The sequence below is a fragment of the Haematobia irritans genome, chromosome 2 (assembly GCF_050003625.1).
Source record: "Haematobia irritans isolate KBUSLIRL chromosome 2, ASM5000362v1, whole genome shotgun sequence".
In the NCBI taxonomy this organism is placed as follows: Eukaryota; Metazoa; Arthropoda; class Insecta; order Diptera; family Muscidae; genus Haematobia; species Haematobia irritans.
This window is the reverse complement of record NC_134398.1, coordinates 158,410,142-158,428,889: the sequence shown is the minus strand read 5'-3', so window position 1 is coordinate 158,428,889 and position 18,748 is coordinate 158,410,142. Positions and strand designations below refer to the sequence as shown.

Sequence of the window (18,748 nt, the reverse complement as noted above, 5' to 3'; positions counted from 1 at the left end):
GTTTATAGGTACAAATACGGCGTATATGCATATGTAAAACGGTTCGTCTTATAAAATGTCGTGGAGAGGGTGTATTCAAGTAGTTGGCCAATCTTCTATATTTCTTGTGAATTTTAAGTGTGGTTTGGCAATTAAAGGCATCCTTCTCCTCAAGATATCTGAAAATTAAGCACTATATTATAATAACATACAAAGAATTACTGTTTCCCATATAATAAATCGGAAAAATCAAAAGTAGTAAACAATTTTACCACATTAACATTTGCTAAAATGTTGGAAAATGCACCCTCTACGTTGGCTGCCAATTTCAAGTTTACTAAAAAGAAGTCAGACAGAAGCCTGTGCAAAAATCATAAAATTATGTACCGAGTTCCCATTTATGGACAACCCTCTACTTTCAATTTAAGAACAAAAAACGGACAAAGGGGAACCCTCTCTCCACCTTCGCTCCACTCCGACCTGATGTCGGACTATCACGTACCTATATTAATTTCACAACTACTCAATGGTCCCTATAAATTCTATCGAAGTACATCGACAAAGTTTATTTCAATTTTCCCCTTCCCCAACCAGATATCGAAAAATCATATACTAATTTAAAAATCATGTATACATTTAATCACCTCCTCCCACGTTCCATGTAAATTTCTAGTCGACCGGAGATGTTCAAATTTTGCTCTATTGTTTTAAAGGGACGTCACTTTCCCCGATACAATATCGACAAACGCCGTAGTGAATATCACCCCTAACTTTCCCTGAAAATTCTTGAAACTTTCCTTCAAGTGTGGGGCAAGGAAGCTTGCCTCTTCGTTCATAACCTTCCCTCACTGCCTTTGTAAATTTCAAGAAAACTTAAGAATTTTTGTTTTGCAGTTTTAGAGGAGGACCTCCTGCCCGACCAAATATCGAAAAGTGATTTAACGTATCTTTTGTAAACGTCCCAGAAAATGTCAAGCAAATTATAAGCCTAAAGGGGCGGCCTCTCTTCCTTCCAAATATCACAAAATCAGGTATCAACTATTAATATCGTAACCTGTCCCCAGTCCTCTGTAAATTTCAAGTAACTCGTTAAAGTTTAATTGTTTCTCTGTATGTAGTTACTTAAGAGAAGCGGATGTCTCCCTATGTCCTTTTATTTTTATTAAAAAATTAGGAACCTGATATAAATATCATAACCTCACTCATTTTTCCGTAAAATTTCATTCGGGGGAGTTTAGTTTTGTTTTCACTGTACTTAAAAAAAGTCGGGCAAAGGGGTGGTCCCCCTCCTAGACCAAATATCGAAAAATAATGTAGCGGATTTTTGTCTAGATGCCAACCCCAACATTCAATGAAAATTTCAAGCAAATCGCATAATTTTGTTCCAAGTTTCAAAAAGTAGGGCAAGAGGGAGGTCCCCCTCCCCGTCCACATATGAAACCATCAGGTACCCCATATTAATTCCATAACCTCACCACATGTTCTCTGTAAATCTCAGATAATTTAGAGAATTTTAGTTTTTTCACTGTACTTTAAAAAAAGTCGAACAAAGGGGAGGTCCCCCTCCGCCACCAAATATCGAAATAAAAAGTAGCGGATCTTTGTCTAGATGCCAACCCCAATCTTCAACGAAAATTTCAACCAAATCGGTCAACTTTGGTTCAATTTTCAAAAAGTCCGACAAAGAGGAGGTCCCCCTCCGCAACCAGGTGTCAAAAAATTAGGTACCCTATTTTCACCACATGAACGCCCCCTACGATCTCTGAAAGTTTCAAGTAAATCGGTTCAGCCGTTTCGGAGCCAACTCGGTACATACAAACAAACAAACAAATAAACAAACGTAGATTGAATTTTATATATATAGATTTTCTATATAAATATTTTCCTCAATGCATGAAGTTCAAGTGGCTTTTACAATCAGCAATTGCTAAATTACATCAATGTTCACCAATCACCAATATGCTGTTGGAATTGGAAGCGCTTAAAGTGCGTATTTACATTGACTTAAAATTGATTTGCAACCTGATATAAAGCTGCACTCTCCTATGTATTCGCCTATCCTGCATTTCGCCAAACCAAAAAATTTTACAAAGTTTCCAGTGAAAAGGTAACTCCACCACCCATTTGAATCGTGAACCTTTGTACTGCATACAGAGAAAGTTCACTTCAGTAATCCTACAAGTCGGGTAGGATTTGCTGACGCAGGTTATTACGCTTCTACAATTTTGTGGATGATGTTTTTGTGCACATAGTTCTCTTCCACCTATAAAAGAACAATGAATTGACGTTGAACCCAGGGAGTAGGTCAATGTACTAAGTTCAGAGAATCTCAATGGGAATTATCGCTTGCGATATGATGATGAATGAAGGACATCTCTTAGCACACTGAATGAATAGAGGATGTCATGTTGTAGTTAGGTTTGCATTTTTTTGTACTTTGTAAGCATTGTGCTGCGTATGGCTGTGTGTGAATGTGGTTAATAAAGGTAATGGAAATTTTGGATCCTGTAGTTTTATTGTACACTAAACGAAAGTATTGTTCGAGTTCTTATAAACCATACCTACTACGGTAATTTTTTATGAGAGAAATGTTTGTTATAATCATTCAACCAAACAAAATTGTTTCGTTTGAACGATTTTATTGCATTCCCAGCAAAAAATTTGGAAGTTCTTCCAAAGGCACAACTTTAAAAGCACTTCCAGAAGATGCACTCCCAATGATGTTCTTTTTTTAACTACCCAGGAAGTTCTTTTAATTCAATTTTTTATAACTTGGTTTTTTTATACTTTTAATTGGTAATTTTAACTTTTTGTGTTTCAAATAGGTTACAAACAGGGTAAGAATTCATAAAATGGTACAAATCATTTAAATTTTGTCGAAAAAAATGCTAAATGCAATCTGAAAAAATTGTGAATTTTTGGAAATATTTGAGGTCAAACGTTTCCAACAAGCGTTAGAATCCATTAAAAATTATAAAAAATTATAAAAATTATTTATTGGACAAAATATCACAAAATATTTTAATCTACATCCAAAACATTGAATTCGGATCACACCTAAAGAAGTGATGCAAATTCAGTGCAACGGCTGTTGAAATGGAGGACTTCCGTCCTATGACAAGCCTATGTTAATTTCATCGCTTCTGCGTCAATTTTGCACCACTTCCGGATCCAAAAAGAACATTTTCATTACTTTTTTGGCGACGCTTTTTTTGCTGCGTTCTGAAAACTTTTCTAAACCTATAGAAAATTTTTTCAAAATTTTATTTTTATAGCAATTTTTTCAAAATTTGATTTTTATAAAAAAAAAATTCAAAATATTATTTCTAAAGCCAAAATTTTACTTCGGTAGCACATTTTGTCAAAATTTTATTTTTATAGTAAATTTTTTCAAAATTTTCTTTCTATAGAAAAATTTAGTGAAAATTTTATTCCTATAGTAAATTTTATTTCTATAGCAATTTTTTCAAAATTTTATTTTTATTGTACATTTTTTAAAAAATTTATTTTTATTGTAAATTTTTTAAAAAATTTATTTGTATGGTAAATTTTTTTCATAGTTTCTATAGCACATTTTGTCAAAATTTTACTTCTTTAGTACATTTCGTCAAAATTCTATTTTTATAGAAATTTTTTTCCAAAATTAAAGTCTATAGCCAAATTTTATTAAAATTTCATTTCTATAGAACATTTTGTCAAAATTTTATTTATATAGAAAATTTAGTCAAACTTTTACTTCTTTAGAAAATTTTGTCAAAATTTCATTTCTATCGAAAATTTTGTCAAAATTTTATTTTCTTTAGAAAATTTTGTCAAAATTTTATTTCTATAGAAAATGTTGTCAAAATTTTATTTCTATAAAAAAGTTTCTCAACATTTTGTTTTTTTTCCGAAACATTTGTCAAAATGTTATTTGTTTCGAAAATTTTGTCAAAATCATATTTCTTTTGAAAATTTTATAAAAATTTTATTTCTATAGAAAATTTTCTCAAAATTTTATTTCTATGGAAAATTTTGTCAAAATTTATACAAAGATTTATTTCGGCAAAAACCGACTATCATACACCTTTTTTCTAAAGGTTCAAGTGTGGTTTACTTTCGGTTTTGTGAACTGCCCGAATTTATTCTGATAATTTGATTATAGTTTTGCTGCAAATTGAGGATGTTGATGAGGAATGTGGTTATTCCGAAACGTGCGTCCATCCAACCATCTTGCAGTCCGTAGGGCTTTGCCTAAATAAATTTGACAAACATTATTTAGCTCTGTTGGTTAAGCTACACTTGTAGTTTAGTCAATGCATGGTTTTAAGCTGAAATCAAAAACAAGAATAACAAATTTTTTTTCTATCGAAAATTGTCCAACATTTTATTTCTGTAGTCAATTTTGTTCAAATATTATTTCTATAGAAAATTTTTCAAAATTTTATTTCTATAGAAAATTGTGTCAAAATTTTACTTCTATAGAAATTTTGTCATAATTTTATTTCTATAGAAATTTCGTTATAATTTTATTTCTGTACAAAATTTTCTCAAAACTAGGAAATTTTCTTTACGAAATGAGAAAAAATAATTATGTCTAATAATTTTTTTCACTTGGGCTAATAATAACTTGTTTTCTGGCTCCATCACTATAGTCCTTCGTCATGGCTCCATCACTACACTCCTGAGTCCAATCGACACTCGGCTGAGTGGTCAGCGACCGGTGAACCGTCTCCGAAGCGTGGAAAGACTCAAAAGTCCGCTGGCAAAGTAATGGCCTCTGTTTTTTGGGATGCGCATGGAGTAATTTTTATCGATTATCTTGAGAAGGGAAAAAACCATCAACAATGACTATTATATGGCGTTATTAGAGCGTTTGAAGGTCGAAATCGCGGCAAAACGGCCCCATATGAAGAAGAAACAAGTATATACGGCCGTAAGTTCGGCCAGGCCGAAGCTTATGTACCCTCCACCATGGATTGCGTAGAAACTTCTACTGAAGACTGTCATCCACAATCGAATTACTTGGGTAAATACGTATATAAATGATTAAGTTTGACAAAATTTTCTATAGAAATAAATTTTTGACAACATTTTCTATAGAAGTAAAATTTGGACAAAATTTTCTATAGAAATACGATTTTAACAAAATTGTCTATAGAAATAACATTTTGACAAAATTTTCTATAGAAATAAAATTTTGACAAAATTTTCAAAAGATTTAAAATTTTGACAACATTCTCTATGGAATTAAAATTTTGACAAAATTTTCTATAGGAATAAAATTTTGACAAAATTTTCTATAGAAATAAAATTTTGCTAGATTATTTTTGACTCCATGATTATGAACCGATATGGACCAATTTTTGTGTGATTGGGGATCGGCTATATATAACTATAGAGCGATATGGACCAATTTTGGCATGGTTATTTGCGGCCATATACTAACACCACGTTGCAAATTTGAACCGGATCGGATGAATTTTGCTCCTCCAAGAGGCTCCGAAGTTCAAATCTGGGGATCGGTTTATATGGGGGCTATATATAATTATGGACTGATATGGACAAATTTTTGAATGGTTGTTAGAGACCATATACTTATACCATGTACCAAATTTCAGCCGTATCGGATGAAATTTGCTTCTCCTTGAGGCTTCGCAAGCCAAATCTGGGGATCGGTTTATATGGAGGCTATATATAATTATTGACCGATATGGACCAATTTTTGCATAAGTGTTAGAGACCATATACCAACACCATGTACCAAATTTCAGCCGGATCGGATGAAATATATACTTTATGGGGTATTAGAGCAATATTTCGATGTGTTACAATCCTATGGTGAAGGGTATAAAAAGTGTTGTTCCACCGAGACAACGCACCGTACCACAAATCATTGAGAACGATGGCAAAAATTCATGAATTGGGCTTCGAATTGCTTCCCCACCCACCGTATTCTCCAGATCTGGCCCCCAGCGACTTTTTCTTGTTCTCAGACCTCAAAAGAAAAAAAAAAAGACCTCAGGGAAAAAATTTGGCTGCAATGAAGAGGTGATCGCCGAAACTGAGGCCTATTTTGAGGCAAAACCGAAGGAGTACCACCAAAATGGTAGCAACAAATTGGAATGTCATTATAATCGTTGTATCGCTCTTGAAGGGAACTATGTTGAATAATAAAAACGAATTTTGACAAAAAAATGTATTTTTCTTTATTAGACCGGGGACTTATCAGCCAACCTGTTATATTTAGTGTATTTGTGAGTGTAGCGACGATAAAAGATTTTCAATGTACACGGAATATTATTTTCCATTTGTTCTTGTTACTCCCCACACTAACCATTATCTTCAGCGTCATCACTAACAACAAAATCTTCATCATCAGCAGCAGCAGGAAAACCAATACCAGGTGACATTGCATAAAGCTTAATTAACACCATCAAACAATGGTAGCACAAAGCATTTGGACAGGACATCAACTAAACAAACCCAAGTATTGTGGTGATGTATCACATCTGGAATCCATGTAAACAGGTACGCTGACATGTGATAAGCCACATTCGCAGACCAACTATATCGCAAAGACACAAGCCAATTCCATGGCTTGCTTTAGAAACAAAGAACCACAGCCATCAAACAAAGCAATGGACGAGCTAACAAACAATTCTCTTAACTATGTATGCCCTCATATCTGCTTGGCATTGTCTTTCTTTGCCTCAATTCATGTAGTAAATGAAACGCGATATTGATCCATCAATATCGTAGGTTTGAAAAACTGGTAGTACTATTCAATGTGGTCAAATGAGAATTAAATTTTGGTGTAGAAAATTAGATACCTTTTGATTTCTATAAAATATGATTGGACACTGGAAAACCAATCAATCAATGAAAGAGAATAGTTACACTGTTAGAAAAATATGTTTTTCATATGTTCCGATATAAACAAAATGTGTTTCGGGCATAATTTTTAAACACAATATATTTAAGTGGAAACATGTAATGTTCCTAAACTAACACAAAATGTTTGGGACACATATGTTAATATGTTAGAATATATTATGTTTGGGGCATGAATGTTTCATAAAAATAATATGTGTGAATGTAAGCATATATAAATTTACAAATTTCGAGTAAACATATATATGTTGTGATACTTTATTCAGAGAACGACAGAGAGAGAGAGAGTTAGTATAGAGAAATAAATAGAGATGGAAACCGGGAGGGTTGAATAAAAAGATATCAACATAACACAGCGAGAGAATGAAATGAGAGCAATTTCTGTGAAACCGCTTGTATGTTGTTTCGGAAAACTGTTTCATGATAAGGCCAAAAATTGTATATGCTTAAGACTAATTACTATTTAATTTGAATATTAGAATGAGTATTCCGAATAAAGAGAATAGACATTCGGAACCAAGAGAATAGACATTTGAAAAAAAAAACAGCATATTTGTATTACAGAAAAAGATGCGAAGAACTCAAAAATTTCTTGGAAGTGAAAATTTTGTGAGGGAATGAGCACAATCTTCTTTGGGGAATTCTTCCAAGCATATACTATTTTTGGACTCAAAATGCTTCCAAACATATAATATGCTCACATAAAACAAACATATTAATGTTTCTGCAATATCCAATAATATATGTGTTTCCTGCAAAATATGTTTGGAACATATGTTAGAGAAGCGATTTTTTTTTGAGGGTGTAGTTTTCCAAAAATAGTTTATCTATATAACAGGTTGGCTGATAAGTCCCCGGTCTGACACATAGATGGCGTCGCTAGTATTAAATGCATATTATTTTTTATAGTACCAACCTTCAAATGATTCGTGTCAAAATTTGTCTGTAAGTCTGTAATAGTGTTGCCCGTATTTTTCTGGCTCATGTCCCCAAATTATGATTTTTTCGTCCCCAAAAATCCCCAATTTAAACTTAAATTCCTCGCAAAAATTCCCAATACATTTTTGACAAGTTTTTTTGAAAAAAAAAACAAATAAAGCATAAGCCTCTGCTGTAGAAAATCAGTAATTCGATTTATACTACAAATCTGTTATTTTATTAATTTTTTTTCTGGCTCATGTCCCCAAATTATGATTTTTTCGTCCCCAAAAATCCCCATTTTAAACTTGAATTTCTCACAAAAACCCCCAATATATTTTTGACAAGTTTTTTTTTTGAAAAAAAAAACAAATAAAGCAAAAGGCTTTGCTGTAGAAAACCAGTAATTTTTATACCCTGCGCCACACTGTGGAACAGGGTATTATAAGTTAGTGCATATGTTTGTAACACCCAGAAGGAGACGAGATAGACACATGGTGTCTTTGGCAATAATGCTCAGGGTGGGTCCCTGAGTCGATATAACCATGTCCGTCTGTCCGTCCGTCCGTCCGTCCGTCTGTCTGTGAACACATTTTTGTGATCAAAGTCTAGGTCGCAATTTAAGTCCAATCGCCTTCAAATTTGGCACATGTTCCTAATTTGGGTCAGAATAGAACCCTATTGATTTTGGAAGAAATCGGTTCAGATTTAGATATAGCTCCCATATATATCTTTCGCCCGATATGCACTAATATAGACCCAGCAGCCAGAGTTTTATACCGATTTGCTTGAAATTTTGTACAAACATAACACTTAGTCGTATAGTCAAGTGTGCAAAATTTTATTGAAATCGGTTCAGATTTAGATATAGCTCCCATATATATCTTTCGCCCGATATGGACTAATATGGTCTTAAAAGCCAGAGTTTTGGCCCAATTTGGTTGAAATTTTGCACAGGGGATATATTTAGTATTGTAGCTATGCGTGCCGAATTTGTTTGAAATCGATTCAGATTTAGATATAGCTCCCATATATATCTTTCGCCCGATATGCACTTATATGGACCCAGAAGCCAGAGTTTTATCCCAATTAGCTTGAAATTTTGCACTAGGAGTACAATTAGTAGTATAGTCATGTGTGCCAAATTTGAATGAAATCGGTTCAGATTTACATATAGCTTCCATATATATTTTTCGCCCGATATGGACTTATATGGCCCCAGAAGCCAGATTTTTGGCCCAATTTGGTTGAAATTTTGTACTAGGAGTACAATTAGTAATATAGTCATGTGTGCCAAATTTGAGTGAAATCGGCTCAGATTTAGATATAGTTCCCATATATATGTTTTTCTGATTTCGACAAAAATGGTCAAAATACCAACATTTTCCTTGTTAAATCGCCACTGCTTAGTCGCAAAGTTGTAAAAATGACTCTAATTTTCCTAAACTTCTAATACATATATATCGAGCGATAAATCATAAATAAACTTTTGCGAAGTTTCCTTAAAATTGCTTCAGATTTAAATGTTTCCCATATTTTTTTACTAAAATTGTGTTCCACCCTAGTGCATTAGCCAACTTAAATTTTGAGTCTATAGGTTTTGTAGAAGTCTATCAAATTCTGTCCAAATCGAGTGATATTTAAATGTATGTATTTGGGACAAACCTTTATATATAGCCCCCAACACATTTGACGGATGTGATATGGTATCGAAAATTTAGATCTATGGTGCAGGGTATAATATAGTCTGCCCCGCCCGACTTTAGACTTTACTTACTTGTTTAAAAATGTATATTTTGTCAAACCCAGCAAGCTGCAATAAGATCAAGATTTCGAACCACAACTCCAAGAGACTGAAGATCGTCTTCCCAATGCTGGGGATGGGAGTTCGGTCACCTTGTATTTATGAACGAAAATTTACTTCTAAATATTCAAGCGGTAAAATTGGGTGGTAACACGTTGTCAAAGTTGGTCGAATTCTAGCAGAAATGGTAGATTTTTTTTATTGTTTGGTAGATTTGTAGAATTTTTGTTGTTTTGGTAGATTTTGCAAAGAGGTATTTCATAAATTTGATATAAAAATAAACTTCTGACAAAATTTTCTATATAGAAATAAAATTTTGAGAAAATTGTCTACATAGAAATAAAATTTTGACAAAATTTCCTATAGAAATAAAGTTTTGACCAAATTTTCTATGGAAATAAAATTTTGATAAAATCTTCTATAGAAATAAAATTTTGACAAAATTTTCTATAGAAATACATTTTTGGCATAATTTTCTATAGAAATATTTTTTTTAGAAAATTTTCTAAAATAAGAACAATATTTTGACAAAATTTTCTAGATAGGAATAAAATTTTGAGAAAATTTTCTAGATAGGAATAAAATTTTAAGAAACTTTTCTATAGAAATAAAATTTCGAGAAAATTTTCTATAGATATAAAATTTTGATAAAAAAGACTAAATCGATTTCTCGAAGAAATCCCCACAAAAGTCCCATAATTTATGGAAATTCCCTAACAAATCCCCAAGTCCCCAACTCAGAAATTTCGTCCCCGTTCACGAAAAAATATCCCCAATTTGGGAAAAAATCCCCAATACTGGCAACACTGGTCTGTAAGTCAATTAGTTTGTGAGATAGAGCGTATTTTGTGAAGCAACTTTTGTTATTGCGAAAAAAATGGAAAAAAAGGAATTTCGTGTTTTGATAAAATACGGTTTTCTGAGTGGAAAAAATACGGTAGAAGCAAAAACTTGGCTTGATAATGAATTTCCGGACTATGCCCCACGTGGACGCCCGAAAGACGTGGTTACCGATGAAAACATCAAAAAAATCCACCAAATGATTTTGAATGACCGTAAAATGAAGTAAAAGATATCAAAGGAACGTGTTGGTCATATCATTCATCAATACTTGGATATGCGGAAGCTCTGTGCAAAATGGGTGCTGCGCGAGCTCACATTTGACCAAAAACAACAACGTGTTGATGATTCTGAGCGGTGTTTGCAGCTGTTAACTCGTAATACACCCGAGTTTTTCCGTCGATATGTGACAATGGATGAAACATGGCTCCATCACTACACTCCTGAGTCCAATCGACAGTCGGCTGAGTGGACAGCGACCGGTGAACCGTCTCCGAAGCGTGGAAAGACTCAAAAGTCCGCTGGCAAAGTAATGGTCTCTGGTTTTTGGATGCGCATGGAATAATTTTTATCGATTATCTTGAGAAGGGAAAAACCATCAACAGTGACTATTATATGGCGTTATTGGAGCGTTTGAAGGTCGAAATCGCGGTAAAACAGCCCCATATGAGGAAGAAAAAAGTGTTGTTCCACCAAGACAACGCATGAATTGGGCTTCGAATTGCTTCCCCACACTGAAAAAAATATTGTCGTGAGGTCAAAGATTTCATGTCTTTAAAATACGAACGCAAATTTTGCTTAGCATAGAAGACGCATTTCTCTAATATAAAGTTTTTTTCCTTGTTTAAAAGTCGATAAACTTTTCAATGAAGTCGTAATGTCCTTATAATTAAGTGATTTGACTTAGAAATGGGTATCATAACATGAAAGATAAAATGTTTGGGCTAAGGTCAACTTGACTTTAATAATTCAGAAAAATTAAATGAATTTGTCTTTAAATTTGTTCAATTTAGACAAAATTGGGTTTGGACACCGGTGGAGCACTGCTGAAGCTCACCAATAAGAAAAAAAGTTACAACACCAAAGTCTAATCCAGATGCCGCGCACTAAATAAAACGTCAAGAAATTAGACAGTTTTATATATAATACTTCACGAATCTTCTTTATTCGAAGGAAAAACTTCAAGGTGCAAATTCACAAAATTTAGTATATTTTTTTTTCGTATAAATTCACAAACGACTTCAACCAGGAAGCTATTCTTATGAACTAACACTTAAGCAATAATACATAGAAAATCAACTAAAAATAACGAGTAGATACTTAAACTAATGGAAAATATCCCAAGCATGAAGTAAAGTGGCCATATCGGAAAATGATCAGCACGTAAACAAATTAAGAGAGCAATTTCAGGTATTCCCACAGATGGCGTTAATTCTTAATTTGCCGCATATCTCTCTCAATCTGAACATTCCGGCCCCCTTGCAGTATTCTGCAAAAATCCAAATTATTTATTAGCAACATCAAAAATTCATTTGATAAAATACAGGTGAAGAAAGAATTCAGTCTCGCATTTGGCCGTAGTTCAGACTGCAAGTAAAAATTAATGTGGAGCTGACATTCATCATGGTTAAAGCAAAAATTGTAAAAGTTCTTACTGTTTGAATTAAGGAGAACAGGTTCCAGAAATTATGTAGCCAAATATTGTAAATTGCGCAAGTGGCTTACCAAAGGTGCCCCCGCTAATCCCATTCCGTATTATCTTGGCATATACATCACCTCCCAAAGATAAATGTACATGTCCAGATGCATAAAACAATGGATCCGCCAACTGTAGCCCGGGATACTCATCCACAATTCGGATGTCAACAGATTTTTTCGGAGTTAAAATGTCGAACCTCTGACGAACCTCAGCATAAGTCTCAACAGTATTGCTCATTCCGTAACATCCTCGAAGTTGCAAGAAGCATTTCCGTTGATTCCCGACTGTTATCAATTTCTGGCCCATTTTTCGAACTAGTGACTCCGCTATTATGGTTTTTTCAGATGTTGGATCTATAATGGCTCTTTCTTGGATATAATTATCTCCACACACTATGTTTACAACCGCGGTAGGTCGAAGCATAATCAATTCCTGCAGGCTATAGGTTGGGACCAGATCTTCATATCTTCGATTTTGTGATCGATTTTTACTTATTTTTTCCTCAGAAGTGTATGGGACGACATCTCTAGACAAGCTTTGCCTTGTCAAACTACGACGCTTTTTGGACGTGGACGATCTAGGTCCAGTTGTTGAGTAAGGTTTGGACGAACTAGGTCCATTGCTAGTGATGGTATTGGACGAACTAGGTCCATCAAGAGGGTTGGACGATCGAGGTCCTAGCCTTTTAACTACACTCTTTACAACTTTGCCAGACGAACGAGGTCCCGGCTTATGGAGTAGAGTATGGTGCATATCGCCACACTTCTTGCATCTTCCCTCACTTTTGCAAGTACGCCATGTGTGATCATGAGCCAAACACCCAGCGCAATGCTTATATATAGAAACTATTCGCATCCGTTCATAATAGTCCATGGCAAGGAACTTTTGACAAAATCGAAGAGGATGATCCTTCAAACAGACGCGACATACAATTCTTTGTTTGTTTCCACGATTTTCAGGATAATATTTCTTTGCTTTAACCATGATGCTAGATAAAAAAAAATAGGAGACAAAGTTCAAAATTAAAACAAGGTATTTTTTTTATTTCCTCTTGATTTAATCCACGGGAAGGAAAACAAGTTTCACAATTGGTCTCACTATTTGACCGCGTGCTGTCCGGATCTCAGCAACCCTGACCTTTCCATCCGCGCCAGGAAAAACCTTCGTTATTCGACCCAATCTCCACTCATTTGGGGGTAAATTTTCTTCACGAACAACAACCATGTCGTTAATTTTCAAATTCAACTCATCTGTCTTCCATTTGTTTCTTTTAATTATCTCCTTCAAATACTCCTCTTTCCAACGCAAACAGAAATTCTGATTAATAGCCTTTACCCTTTGCCATCGATTAACGATAGAAATTGGAGCATCAAGGATCTGAGGTTCTGGTGGTGATAAAAGAGGACCACCAATCAAAAAATGGCCCGGCGTCAGCACATCAATACAAGAAACGTCCTCTGATAACGGACAAAGTGGTCGTGAATTCAAACATGATTCGACCCGAGCCAAAAGTGTAGAAAACTCTTCAAAAGTGTACTTCAAATTAAATGCTACTCTATTAAAATGATGCTTGAAAGACTTTACTCCGGCCTCCCATAGTCCTCCCATATGAGGGGCTGCCACTGGATTGAAATGCCAGTTAACACCATTATTCACATACAAATGAACAACTTCTGAACTAATATCTCGAAGAAAATTACGAAACTCTGCTCTTAAAACTCGGGAAGCCCCGACGAAATTTGTACCATTATCGGAGTACATGTCCTTTGGACAACCCCGCCGAGAAACAAATCTGGCAAAGGCTGCCAAAAACGTAACGGTAGAGAGATCGCTCACAGCTTCCAAATGGATCGCCTTCGTAGCAAAACAAACAAAAATAGATACGTATCCTTTCGTAATCAAGCATGCTCTACCCGTATAGTTTTTAATATCATATGGGCCAGCGAAGTCAACACCTGTACGTGTAAAAGGTCTATCCAGAAGTGTTCTCGCTATTGGTAAGGATGACATGATCTGCTCCCTGGATTTCTTTGCGCAAATATTGCATATCTTGCAATGTCCTATAACATATTTGATCATGTTTTTTGACCTAGGTATCCAAAATTCTGACCTAAGAACCCGCAACATTAATTGAATTCCTCCATGCAATGTAATCTCATGAATAAAATATGCCAAGAGCTGTGAAAATTTGCAATTATATGGTAATATGATTGGATGTTTTTCGTTAAAGGACAAAACATTTGCGTTGGATAATCTACCTCCGATACGCATTAAGCCTTCTTCATCAATGAAGGGATTTAAATTAAGTAGGTTGCTATTTCTATGTATAGGTCGACCATTGGCTAACTGAAAATATTCTTCAGAAAAATATGCCTTTTGGGTAACAATCACAAGTTTTCTCTTTACGTTTTGTAACTCAGAGAACGAAACTCGAGATGATATAATCGGGATTGTATTTTTCCTTAAAAATCCAATAAACCGATAAACATATGCCATAACTCTTAACGCTCTAGAATAGGAAGAAAATCTTAGAAGCACATCCTCAAAATCCTTTATATAAACGAAAAACGACTTCATTCGACGAGTTTCTTCTTCAGTATTAAATTCCTTGTGAGATTCCGTCCAATTATTCGATACACACCTCATCCAAGGGGGCCCTTGCCACCACAAAGTATTATCAATTAACTCTTGTGATCGGATACCTCTGCTGATAATATCAGCAGGATTAAGATCAGATCTCACGTGTCCCCAACAGTCCCTGCCGACGAGATCTAAAATTTTTGAAACTCTGTTGGAAACAAACGTGCCCCAAGCTGAAGGGGGTTTTTGAAGCCAAGCCAGCACTATTGTAGAATCGCACCAACAAAAGTACTTCGTATCTTTATTGTCTAAACTCAAATCTGTTCGTAAAGCCCCCATTAATTCTGCTAACAAAAGTGCCCCACACAGTTCTAGTCTCGGCAATGAAACAGTCTTCAAAGGGGCAACCCTAGATTTTGCAAACAATAAATTTGTCCGAATAACTCCATTCGATTCTATTCTTGCATACACACATGCCCCGTAAGCTCTTTCAGACGCATCTGAAAATCCGTGAATTTCGAAATTACAACATGGTTCAAATCCAATCCAGCGTTCCAATTTAACGGCATTTAAACTGTCATAATCACTTATGAACTGATTCCATCGAATGCTACTTGAATCAGTTAAATTTTCGTCCCATCCAGTTTTATCATTCCATATTTGCTGCATCAACATCTTTGCTACAACAATAACAGGCCCTAACCAGCCGGCTGGATCGAATAAAGCAGCAATAATGGACAAAACCTCTCGTTTTGTAAAATTCGCCTTCCGAAGAATGGGGTTAACAGAAAAATAAAAGTTATCACTTTTGGCATTCCATCGTATTCCTAGCGTCTTAGCTTTGCTCTCAGCATCAATTTCCAAAAAATTCTCTGCCAGAAGGTGATCCTTTGGTAAACCTTGTAATATTCGCTCATCATTTGAGGTCCATTTCCTCATAGAAAATCCAGCCGACGATAGAGCGGATATTAATTGATCTCGAGCCTTTATAGCTAAAGAAACCTCATGTGCCCCGGCAAGAGCGTCGTCGACATACATCATGTGTCTTAATATTTTTGCTGCCAAAGGTAACTCCTTCTCTATCTCTGAAGCCAGCTGCAATAGAGTTCTGATCGCCAGAAACGGTGCACAATTTAAGCCAAAAGTAACCGTTTTCATTTCAAAATCCTGCACATCAGCTCTAGGATCTGTACGAAATACAATTCGTTGGAATTTTGTATGCCTATCGTCCAACAGAATTTGACGATACATTTTCTCAATGTCCCCGTTAAATACGTAACGATAAAACCTCCACCTAATAATCAATAACATAAGATCATTTTGCAAAACTGGTCCAGGATATAAAGTATCATTTAGGCTCAATCCACTTGAGGTGGGGCATGAGGCGTTAAACACAACCCTCAACTTCGTTGATATTCTTTCCGGTTTTATCACCGCATGATGAGGCAAATAAAACTCCGAACCTCCTTCAGTCGACCTATCTATCCTAACCATATGTCCCAAAGACTTGTACTCCTCAATCACTGCATCATACATTGGTTTCATATCCGGTTTCCTTAGCAATGAGGCCTCATTTCGCAAAAATTGTCTAACAGCCTTTGTACGTGACAACCCCAAACCTTTACCTTCTATATATTGAGGTCTAAACGGGAGACCAACTATAAATCGACCATTCGGGGATCGTCTGGTAGTTCTTCGGTACAATTCTTCACAATATTCTTCCTCCGGTGTCATTTTGTTAACACATGGAGGTTCCTCCAATTTCCAAAACCTCTCCAATTGCTCATTCAAAGCAGTTTCAGTATAGAAAGACACAAGTGTTGTAAAAGAATTTCTCTGATTATCGATTTGTCCAGTGAGCACCCATCCAAATATAGTCTCCTGGGCAACAAGCGAACCCAGAACATTTCGTTGAACTCCATCCAAAAGGATTTGTGGATAAAAATCAGCTCCGATCAAAATATCTACTTGATCGCTCTTCCCAAAAAGAGGATCTGCAAGCGGCATGTCTCCTAGAGAGAATGATTCAGGTATAGAAATTGATGAACTCGGAAGCTTTCCAGTGAGCTGAGGAAGTACTAGAGCAGATACTTCAACTTCGAAATTGTCTCCTCCTACTGAAGATAATATGAAGGAACATTGTTTCTCAGTGGATCCGGCCAAAGCGTTATTTAAACCCGAAATTCTGGCATTCACCCTTGTCGTTTGTAATCTTATGCGTCTCCGTAATCTCTCCGATATGAAGGAGGCCTGAGATCCAGGGTCGAGTAAAGCTCTAGCAGTAAAAATAATACCGTTTGCTCTAATATTCACCATAGCCGTGCCAAGCAACACCAATTTCGTAGATTTCGCGAAACAGTTTTGAACCTCCTGTTCACCAATGGTTGTATCCCGTATCAAGCCTTGACTTGTCGATGGATTGTTGGGCCCAGTATCAGTCGTCGCCGTACTCAAAGACACACGCACATCACGATGTAGTAGGGAATTATGCCTGGAATTACATTTCCCACAACTATACTTGCTTGTGCATTGATGCAGTCTATGATTATTACTAAAGCAATTCAAACAAAGATTATTCCTTTTAACTACTGCAAAACGTTCCTCGGGAGTCATTCTCAAAAATTTTTCACAATACTTTAAATAGTGATCCTGAGAGCACGCATAGCACACAATTTTCTGAGAATTCGTTTGGTACGTCTTTACCTTCTTGTTAGACGCAGCCATATCCGATCTCCCGGACGCCTCTACCGCTCCGGTATGTGTAAAATCAAAAACCGTTTCCAACGATTGGAACCGGGCAGTCAAAAAATAATCCAGATCCTTCCATTTAGATATCTCAGTCTTATCCTTTATAGTCTGCTCCCACAAGGATAAAGTAGTCACTGGAAGCCTAGTTGAGCACAAGAAAACAAATATGGGATCCCAACTTTCAATGCATATATCATGTAGTTTCAATGAGGTAATACAATTATTTATTTCTCTCTGAAGTCTTTTTATATCCTGAGCAGATTCAGATTTCACGGGAAGCAAGTTAAAAAGAATTTTCAACTGACTATTTACCAGGATTCTCTTATTTTCATATCTATCCTTTAGGTTACTCCACGCGATTTCAAACCCCTCGTTGGTTAACTGGGATTTCTTAACAATTTCCAAAGCCTCCCCTTGTGTATTTTGCCGTAAGTAAAATAATTTCTCAACAGGAGTTATCGACTGGCAGTCTATATATACGGCCTTAAACATGTCCCTAAAGGACGGCCACGAAAGATAATCGCCATGGAAGATCTCTGTGGTACAAGGTGGCAATCTTAAACGATGGTCATGACCTCTGCTCTCACGAAATTGCTGAGAAACTTGACTGGTTGAGAGGACAGTGGAAGATAAAACAGACCTATCAGATAAAGATTGTGAAAATTGTCCCATAATTGCTGCACAGGTTATGTAAGCTTCCCTACATTGTTTAAAAAGATCTGAAGCCTCCTTTTCTTGCTCCTCAGAACATTCACAATCAACATTAAATTTCTCGTATGAGTTTTTAACCTTGTTCCACAAGCTTTTAAATTCCTCCTTTCGAAGTTCAATAGTGTACATAGTTTGCGTACTAGTAGCTAAAGAACTAGACATAGTACTATTCTCCTTTTCAAATTCCAAAAACAACGCTGCAAATTTCTTGAACTTTCGCAATAGCGATGGATCTGCCATTTTTACAATTGTATCAGTATTAAATAAACACTGAAGCTCAATTCCCAAACTATCGATATCAGAAACCACACTCCTCTTCTTGGTTTTTAAACAAAAAAAACCAGTGAACCCGCCAGGAAAGAAAGTTTTTGCTAGTCCCAGAAAATCTAGGTCAAATTCAGAGAATCCCAATCAGAGAATCAATCTATTACAAACGCCGGAATCACTTAGATTCCACGAAAAAAAAAAGTCTAGTCAATATTAGTGCGAAAACTAGACAAGAATTTAGTTAATCGTTATTCCTTAGTTCCATTTTTATTATTTCCCTTTTCTCAATTAGCGAACACTAAAAATTTATTAAAGGCAAGAAAACTTTC

General features: G+C 35.5%; 1 protein-coding gene across 1 annotated transcript; it reads right to left on the bottom strand.

Annotated features, from left to right (window-relative positions):
- Nucleotides 1-13,169: 13,169 nt before the first annotated feature.
- Nucleotides 13,170-18,392, bottom strand: LOC142225133 (uncharacterized). The gene has a single exon (XM_075294910.1). It carries the CDS (start codon nt 18,390-18,392, stop codon nt 13,170-13,172), a length of 5,223 nt encoding a protein of 1,740 aa, XP_075151025.1.
- Nucleotides 18,393-18,748: the final 356 nt, after the last annotated feature.